The 9,858-nt window shown below is 40.3% G+C and overlaps 1 protein-coding gene across 6 annotated transcripts in view; it reads left to right on the top strand.

Annotated features, from left to right (window-relative positions):
• Positions 1-1,479: 1,479 nt before the first annotated feature.
• The window catches only part of LOC137938177 (katanin p80 WD40 repeat-containing subunit B1 homolog KTN80.4-like), a 61,089-nt gene continuing 52,710 nt past the window's right edge, over positions 1,480-9,858 (top strand). For 4 of the 6 annotated variants that reach the window (XR_011109871.1, XM_068783166.1, XM_068783165.1 and 1 more), the window contains exons 1-6: positions 1,480-1,737; positions 1,824-2,068; positions 2,414-2,544; positions 2,777-2,894; positions 3,088-3,314; positions 3,463-3,565. Coding sequence is in view for 5 of the 6 variants with exons in the window: in XM_068783166.1 (XP_068639267.1) it covers positions 2,041-2,068; positions 2,414-2,544; positions 2,777-2,894; positions 3,088-3,314; positions 3,463-3,565 (607 nt within the window). In the remaining variant the exon portion in view is untranslated. The remainder of the gene's footprint in view (positions 1,738-1,823; positions 2,069-2,413; positions 2,545-2,776; positions 2,895-3,087; positions 3,315-3,462; positions 3,566-9,858) is intronic. The other 2 variants (XM_068783162.1, XM_068783164.1) reach the window with 2 other exon arrangements.

Here is a 9,858-nt window from a genome sequence, read left to right as displayed (position 1 = left end):
CTTGTTTGAATTGGACTAAACACCGTAAACCGTAATTGAGAACCTTAAAAACCCTAGACCCTAAACCCTAACCCTAGACCTCATAGCTCCAAAACCTCCTAAACTCTAACCCTAGACCCCATAGCTCCAAAACCTCCTAAACCCTAACCCTAGACCCCATACCTCCAAAACCTCCTAAACCCTAACCCCATACCTCCAAAACCTCCTAAACCCTAACCCTAGACCCCATACCTCCTAAACCCTAAACCTAGACCCCATAACTCCAAAACCTCCTAAACCCTAACTCTAGACCCCATAACTCCAAAACCTCCTAAACCCTATACCCCAAACCCTAATTCCAGAGGTTAAACAAAAAACCCTAGATCTTAACAACCCTAAAAGCCCCAAACCCTAAACCCTAAACCCTATCACCCATGAAACCTTAGCTGAAAAAAATTGAAAAAAAAACCTAAACCCTAATTCCAGAACCTAAACCCTAACAATACCATAAATCCTTAACCCTAAAAACTTAACCCCTAAATACAAACCACCAAACCCTAAAAACACTAAACCCTAACCCTAATAAAAATTTTAGACCCTAATCCGTAACACTAAGTCCCACAATTATGCACAAATAACCCCAAATTAGACACTGGAACTAAAATTAAATCAAATACAACACTCATTTAATCAGAAAAAAATTAGGGTTTAGTCATACCTTCTGAAATTTGGGGAAAACCGAAGCCGACAACTGAAATCAAAGCCGAACTGGGAAAATCGATGCTGAATCGAAGTGGAAATTTAGAAATCAAAGCCCAATGTCAAAATCGAAGAAAACCAAAACTGAATTAGGGGAAATCGCAGGAAATCGGAGGGAATTTTGGGGGAAAAGATATGAGCGAGAGGGAGTGAGATGTCGCAAGGGGGAGGGAGAAGAGATAGAGAGAAGAGAGGGAGGCCGAGAGGGATAAGAGAGAGGGAGAAGCGAGCGAGAGGTTCAGAGGGAGAATGAGTTCGAGATGGAGAAGGATGCCGGAAGGACGCTCGCAGCGAGAGACGGAGGTAGCAGAGAGGGAGACCGGAGTGAGACAGCGGAGACGAGAGAGCGAGCAGAGAGCTCGGGCTTCACGGAGATGACAGAGGGCTGCGGGAACGAGAGTGGCTGTGTGCGGGAATGAAACGATCGAAATGAAAAAAAAAACAGAGACGGTCGAGCCAGAGAGAGCCCGTGCGAGAGAGTCAAGTGGATGATTCTCAAAATCGGGCGGAAAGTACTCTTGAGACATGAACTCTTGGTTCATGTATATTCATATACATGACATGAATTTTGGCGCCCCCTAACGACATCAGGACATGAACTGCGTAATACGCTTGAAGATCATGTCCTGAGTCATGTGCACTAACCCCTTATAAAATTCAAGTTCAGACTAACCCTTCCTAACCCAGCGGGTTAGCCCTAGCGTAATTGGGCATTTGCAAATGAAAATTTCGTGGGGCATCATACCGTAATGAGCAGAAACTATTGACCGAATGAAAGAGCCGAGAGGGCGAGGCATCGTAGTTCGTTTTAATTTTTAAATCGGGGAAAAAGGGGCGTAAATATATTAGTTTGGTTTTTCTCTGGCGGTACTTCCTACTCGTGGAAATGAGCCAATGATAACTGACAAGTGAAGAGTAAGATCTATTGATCCAGGTGAAGGAAGAGCCATCTCCATGCTTCTTATTTTGTTCTGCATTTGTAGTTTGGAACGACGCCGGGTCTGTTTTTGAACGACGCTCGAACTTTATTTTTATTTTTATTTTTTGAACATATTTGGAGTAAGTTTAACTGCTGCTGATTTCAGGGTAACAGAGAAACGGCCGTTGTTGGAAATGATGCCTGTTGAACGTGGTTCATAGTTCAGTAAGGCAAACATTTGTGGACACAATGGCCATTTATTGTTGAGATTACCAGCGGAAGGAAATCAGAGATGTTGCACTTCCCGCGGATCTCTCCGTCATTAGCACTTTAAGAGATGAAGCATTGACCGTGGAGTTAGAGATTCATTTACTGCATCTCCCATGACGACTAAAAGAGCATATAAATTGCGTATCCAAATTTACTCTCCATTCACATAATTCTTAATCTTATTTTTATTTTATTTTGATATCCTTTTCTGTTTATGTTTGGCTGAAACGAGTGGATACCTGGCAGCCTTGCTGAACCATGTCTCCTTTCGTTTGGTTTGTTTTCTGTACTTACTTTTCTGTTCGTTTTAAGATTACATATCTGCTTTTATATCTCAATTAATTTTCCCCCCTTTTACATCTCGGTTGTCCTACCTGATCCAAATGATACTTCACATTCACGTGCAGCCATTTCGTTCTCTTGTTAATCATGAATCAACAGCCCTACATTTGGTTTCTTAACGCTACATGACTTGTAATTGATTAGAGGAATTTGTAGCACACGCTTCCAATGTCAACTGCCTAAAAATTGGCAAAAAATCATCCAGGGTTCTTCTCACTGGTGGAGAAGATCACAAAGTGAACTTGTGGGCCATTGGGAAACCAAATTCCATACTGGTTAGTTCTACAACAAACCTCTTTTATGTAAACAACCATCATATTGCACCACATATCTAAACAGCCAGTCACCCCCCATGTTGTGTCATTTATATAAACAAGATCTTGTTAATTATTCTGTCTCACCACTCTTTTGTTGAATACTCTAGGTACTGTGTAATAATTTTTAGCTTTATATAATAAAACTAATAACAAATAGTGTTTTATTGGTTTACATGCTTGTATTGATCAGAGCCTATCCGGTCATACAAGTGCGGTAGAATCAGTGAACTTCGATTCTTCTGAGGTCTTGGTGGCAGCTGGTGCTGCCAGCGGCACAATAAAGCTCTGGGATTTGGAGGAGGCAAAACGTATGCAGTCTTGACTGGTTGTTTACCTTATAAGAGAATTGACATTATGTGTTAAAAATTGGTGAATTTACATGAGTATTTTTGATGGTTTGTTGTTTTTTTGTTTTCAAAAAAATATTTGAGGTCATATATTTTGTTCTTATTCTTTTTCTTGTTTGCTCCTGTCTGTCTGGCTTGTTTTTTTTTTCTGCAGTTGTCCGCACGCTTACTGGACACAGATCGAATTGCATTTCTGTTGATTTCCATCCTTTTGGGGAGTTTTTTGCTTCTGGTTCTTTAGATACGAATCTAAAGATATGGGATATCAGAAGAAAGGGATGTATACACACATACAAGGGTCACACTCGAGGCGTTAATGCCATTAGATTTACTCCTGATGGTCGCTGGGTTGTTTCTGGTGGGGAAGACAACGTCATAAAGGTTTTGTTATGTCATTTCTATCTCTTGAATGATTCTGCAGTTCTTCTTTGATTGTGTGTGTTAGGCAATCTATTTGTTGTTCCTCTCTTCTTTAATCTGATATAGATAAACTTTTTCTTGTTCTTTTACTTGACTGTTGCATTAACAGCTATGGGACCTCACTGCTGGAAAGCTCCTGCATGATTTCAAGTGTCATGAGGGCCAAATACAGTGTATTGATTTTCATCCTCATGAATTTCTTCTGGCCACAGGTCGAGCTCTTTAGAGTCAAGTTAATTCTGAATTTAGCATAGAACTGGTTATTCATATGTCATTAGTATTGCTTTAATCTTTTTCTTTTTAATGGTATTATTGCATTCACCTTGCTAAATAATGATTGCTTTATTTGTATTGTTTTTTAAGACTAGTGAGAATTTTATTGCAAGGAGAAGAAGAAAATACAAAATAAAGAGGCCATTTAAACAAAGGCCAAGCAGAAAGAGAAACTGAACATAAAAAACTAAAAATCAGATGAGAGAGGAATATTCATTTGATGTGGTACGATGCTTTGAATTTCAGAAATAACAAAGTTGAATGCTTCCTCTAGAGTATAGTAACCTAGATTTCACAACCACTAGGAAAACTACAATCTGAAATTCAAGTTTGATGGGTAAAACTTGAAAGACAAAAAGTAGGGTTTTTGTAGCTATTAAGAAAATAGCAAATGGAGGAAAAAACACAAAAAAAATAAATTTATCCAAGAGACAACAAAAACTAGTGTGAAGTTGGGTCCAAGGCCCATCCCAAAATGACTAGCCAACTTAGGAAACCTCTTTCCCAACTAATAAACTCAAGATCTTTGTACTCACTAATCCATGTGGGACTATACCTTAACACTCTCCCTCACGTGTAAGCCCTCTTTTTTTGTGGCTCTACAAGTGGATAATTTAAGTGTAAGCCCTCTTTTTGGGGCTCTACAAGTGGACAATTTAGGTGTAGGCCCTCTTTTGTGCTCTACAAGTGAATAGTTTTAGGTGTAGGCCCTCTTTTGTGGCTCTACAAGTGGATAGTTTAGGTGTAGGCCTGCATATGAGTATCTGCTTTGATGCCATATGAAGTTGGGTCCAAGGCCCATCCTAAAATGACTAGCCAACTTAGGAAACCTCTTTCCCAACTAATAAACTCAAGATCTTTGTACTCACTAATCCATGTGGGACTATTCCTTAACAATTCGAACTTTATTTGATGGTGTATAAGTTATTTTTGTGTTGCATATGGGGGCCTTTTATAAACATACAAATCAATAAAATAGAGAGCTCCTGTGCTGTCAACAATAGGAAATAGACTCTAATTAGGATTTTCTAAATCTATATCTGTTTACTGAAAAAGAAACTCAAAATAGAAATCAATTTCTAATCTACAGAGTGCTAACTTTAGACTTCGCTAGTTTAGAAACAAAGACCCGGGCTTAAGACATGAAACTACTTAAAAGAGGACTTTCTAATTGAAGTCTTTAACCAAAATAGCAAGTTACTGAGTGATACTTAATAAAAAGTAGCAAGTTATTGTCCAATAAAACTTTTAATTCAACAAGCTTCAAATAGGAAATTATCACTTAGAATTTCTAATTTAGGACTTCCTATTCTTGGAACTTGAGCCTAAAATAGGAAATTCAGGTCTCTTTAGGTTAAGTTTCCTTTGTTCCTCTTTCCATAAACATGAGACTTTTTGGGTTGATATCTTGTCCTTAGATATTCTTCAGCTAGATCTACCTCATTATGGTGTGCTGCATCATTCTCTTTTTCCTAAAAAGAACTTGTCTTTCAGTTCTCATTCTCATGTTGCTTTGGAAACATGAGATAATTTGGCTTGTTTGGCAAAGTAGAATGTTGAGGACTCAATAGCTAACCGAGTCACCCAAAGGAGGCATCATTGACTCACTGAGTTAATTGCTTTTATTTTCATATTTTATATTGCTTTTAAGTATATTTTTCATTAGGTATTTAAGGCTGGATGCTGCTGGGGCAGAATTGTAATTATTAAACCCTAAACTCTATTTGCATCAAACATGCTAAATAGAGTTGATTTTTTCTTGCATCTTGTCTCATCGAAAAATTCAACAAAAATTCTTGGCCATGTATGGTTGCTTGAGTTTTCCTATTTTCAAATAAATTCTTGGATGTTACTCCCCCTCAAGCTAGGGAGTACATAATATGGAGTCCCAGTTTGCAAGAAAAACGTAAGTGAATTGTTTGAGAGTAATAGTCTAGATTGGATAGAGTAAAGGAAGGCAAAGAGACGACAAATAAGAGAGAAGAAGAGAAAAGAAGAGAGGAATAACACAAAAGTATCATTAAGTGAAATTAAACATAAGATACAATAATGCTCTTCTCCTTAATTATGTAAACATGAACTAAACTTCCTCTAATTACATAAGTAAGTTCCCTAAGCAAAAGGAGACCGAAATCAACAAAGTTACTAAACTACCCACATAGTTGATGACTAAATTGGCCTTTGGTACTTTAATCTGAACTGAAGTAGGAGGCTTTAGATGGCCTTCAATATTTAATTTCTTCTTTTTCTCCTTGAATAGCAATGCCAGCTCAAGAAGTCCAATGAGATAGAACCAATGGTAGGTTGATAGGCAAGAAAACAAATAGAGAGACTCTCACTATATAATAATCAACAAAGAATATATGATTTTGAATAGAAAATAGTGGGGTTTAAGTATCATCTGGTTCACTAGCTAGGCGTTTGCCGACCAAAATACCTAGGCGGCCTTGGCATACGCTCAACCAAGGAGACGAACCAAGCTCTACTGCTAAAATGGTTCTGGAATTTCAACTTTTGTCTAAGTTGCATCTAGTGACCTATGGGTGCCTCCAAACTGCAATGGTGCAGTCATTGGTGGATTGAGGGAGGGAGTCGGTATCTCCTCTTTGGCAGGCTATGTGTCCTCTCCTACACCTATTCAAATGTGGCATATGACTATATGCTGGAAATGACTCCTCCCTCAGCTTTTGATTGGACTAGTGGATCGGATCTGGCCCGCTACACAACTCTTTATAGCATCTCCTTAATATCATCTTGTGCCCAAACGCAACAATTGCTGAATCTTGGAATGGCACGAGTTGTTGGAACCTTTTCTTTCGTCAGGGCCTCTCTTATAAGAAGACCACTCTCCTTGCCAACCTCCTTCACTTATTGCAACAAGTTATAATTTGTTATCAATCTCCAAATAAAATCTTGTTGCACTTGGGAAAGTAGCGGTCTTTTCTCAATATCATTGGCATATTACATGATTAGGGACTGCTCCATGGATTCTGCTCATGAGGCCACCGTTGCCGCAGATTAAATTCTTCTTTGGTGTGCAATCCGGAATCATTTGCTAAAGGCTGACAACCTCAAAAGAAGGGGAAATAATAGTGCCACCCGTCTTTGCTCCCTTTGTAACTTGGAGGATGAAACAACTACTCACCTCCTTATTCACTGCCACTATGCGTGGACTGTTTAGGGCAGCATTCTCCACAAATTTAATCTCCAAACATGTATGCCGATGGTTTGCTGGGCACTTGTCAATCCCTCCTAGGTACTTGGCTCCCCACTCTCTGGCGTATTCTCCTTTCTGCTTGCATTGGCCACCTACCTTGAGCTCTTTGGAAAGAGCACAATAATCGGAGATTCAATCTTAAATCCAATTCCCCTGAGGAACTCAGCTATATCATTGTTGTCCAGGTATCCACCTGGATGCACACCAGGAAAGAATTTGCAACTTTCATGGGAACCTCGCTCCAGCACAATTGGAACATCCTTGCAAATCTATCAGCCCCTCCTCGGCCACCCATCATCACTTCTTGGACTCCCACTCCATCTGGCTACATCAAACTCAATTTTGATGGTAGAGCTCGGGGTTGTCTAGGTGTAGCTGGTTTTGGTGGGGTGTTTCGTGACTCTTTTGGAACTCCTATGCAGAGCCAATGGGCGTAGCCGTCTCCGCAACGGCTGAGCTTATGACACTCCTAAAAGGACTCCTAATTTTCTGGGATTGCCTCTGCAGACTTCTCCTTGTGGAAGGCAGCTTGTAGGTGATCATCTGATGGTGCTCCTCCTCCATAGGGCCGCCTTGGCGCTACTTGCTGGTATTCTACCAGATTATGGACACTGTACCTTCCTCTCAATTTATTTCCGCTCCGCCAATTCCTTGGCAGACTCTTTGGCTAAGCAGAGTGCCTCTCTTCAATCCCTATGGGTTGAAAGGGAGCCCGACTAGCTTCTAGCTTTGTTTGTTTCTTCCTCTCTTTCTAATAAAATTACTTATTTGCATAAAAAACAAAATAGAATAGTGATAATAGAAAAGTAATATCAGGCAATAAGATGTTAGGGCCCTGGGCGTTAAGTATCTATGTCTTCCGCTCCTAATAGGCCGGTCTTTTGGGTAGTATTGGCCCCTTCCACTTTGGTAGCACACACCGGGATTTGAACTCGCAATCGAGCGCTAGCTCTAATACCAAATGTTAAACACCTAGCCAATACTACCCAAAAGACCGGCCTGTTAGGAGCGGAAGACATAGGTACTTAACCCAGGACCATAACATTACACCCCCCTTCGTGAGCCGACGTCCACGACGGCCCACTCAAGCGGCTGCCCCACTCCTAGTGCCCCATCGCAGTTCTCCAGGTCGGCCCCTTCCACTTGGTGGCCCCTTCCGCTTCGGTAGCACACACCGGGATTCGAACTCGCGACCGAGCACTAGCTCTGATACCAAATGTTAAGCACCTAACCAATACTACCCAAAAGACCGGCCTATTAGGAGCGGAAGACAAGGTACTTAACGCCCAGGACCCTAACATAAGATAACAATTTATCTCACTTATAGTTGGTCAAGCATGAAAGAATCACTTCATAGACCACTCACTAAGAAAGCCAATCCTGGAACTCAAACAAAGGATTGCATTAAAATCCCGCAATCAATGGTTGTTTTCTTTCCTAGAATAAAGTCCAAACTAAAAGTAGTAAAAGGTCTGAACAAGAACATATTGGTGGTTCTTGTTGAGTGATATGAGTTAAGGGCATACTTGTAAATGTGCTGAGTTTATGTGCTGATTATTTTTATGTGTTTAACCAAGGGTGGTTTAGTAGATCATTTAAATTGGTTTATTTGCTTATGTTATTCAAGGGCAATTCTAATTTGCAGCTGCATCTCATTAGTGTCCTACTCCTTTCTCCTTAATGGCACGGTTTGTGGATTTTTTAGGGCACCAGACAGGGCGATACTCTATCCCAGTTCTCTTTAATCTCATTGCCGAATACTTGTCCTCTATGATGTATTCTGCAAAGAGCTTGGAATAGCTTAGTCAATAACAACCACCCCCGCTACAAATTGAACCCCTTCACTATCATTGACTGCAAACATCCATCGAGAATATCTTAATTCTCCTTCACCTCCTCTCCATCTATGATCGAAGAGAGAGAGGATGACCTAGGAAAATTCTTCAAGGGTAATCCAACAACCTAGTTCAATATCCGATTTATCCTTCTACTGGTCGAATTCCTTTCCCTCCCAGGGGAATGATAGCAAAAACTCATTGCTCAACTCCAATCTGAAAGGCATCAGTACGATGAGTGACAAATGATATGATTTGATCATTAAGAAGGCTTTCTTGTATGGTGATCTAATCGAAGAAGTTTATATGGAACAACCTCTTGGGTATGTTGCTTAGGAGGAGACATGAAAGTATGTAGACTGCACAAAGCTATTTATGACCTCTTGTAGAGTCAAACTTGGTTTGAAATATTCAGCCAAGTAGTTATGTATGGGTTTTGTGAGAAGTCACTATGAAACACTCGTTGTTTGCAAGAGATAATTTGGGGTTGTGGTGTTTATTGTATGCATTGGTGACAGTCTTGTTGGAAAATGATGTAAAAGGCATTGGAAAATCCAAAGGATATTTTGCGAAACACTTCCAAATCTAGGATTTAGGTTCACTCAAGTATTTCCTTGGGATTAAGGTAGCAAGGAGTAATCTTTTTTTGACATAGAGAAAATATGTTACTTATATGCTTCATGAATATAGGTTGTAGGTAGTTAGGCTTGCTGAGACGCCTATGGAGGTAAATCATTGTCTCCATGAAGATGATGGTGCGGAGCTTAAACATAAGACTATATTCAAAAGGTTAGTAGGCAATCTTATTTATGCTATTGGTGATATAGAAAATGGATGCGTGGAACGAAGACTAGGGCGATGACGCTCTCACTGGCGATGGGAGCATGACGAAGGCAAACCTTCTCTTCCCCCACTGAAGATCGTAGAGGGGATCTCCCTTTGCTGGGATGGCGAGAACAGGGGAAGCTTTTTTGGATGCGCGAAGGAAGCCCCACTGACAACTTAGCATGGCGACGACAACAGAGGGAAGAAGATTCAAGTGGATGATCAGGATGGATGGACGAAAGTTCAACAATGGAAAATCTGAAGGATGGATCGGAATCGAAACTCGTTGATTATTCTCACATTCGAAAAATTGGAACTTTCCTTTGGTTGGGTTAAGGACAGAAGCGGAGATTTT

This window comes from Aristolochia californica, unplaced genomic scaffold, assembly GCF_029961685.1.
Source record: "Aristolochia californica isolate CCGP_79_NKW_82.1479 unplaced genomic scaffold, dmAriCali1.0.hap1 SCAF_8, whole genome shotgun sequence".
Classification (NCBI taxonomy): domain Eukaryota; kingdom Viridiplantae; phylum Streptophyta; class Magnoliopsida; order Piperales; family Aristolochiaceae; genus Aristolochia; species Aristolochia californica.
Note: the sequence above shows the minus strand (reverse complement) of the source record. Positions and strands in the feature narration are given on the sequence as shown.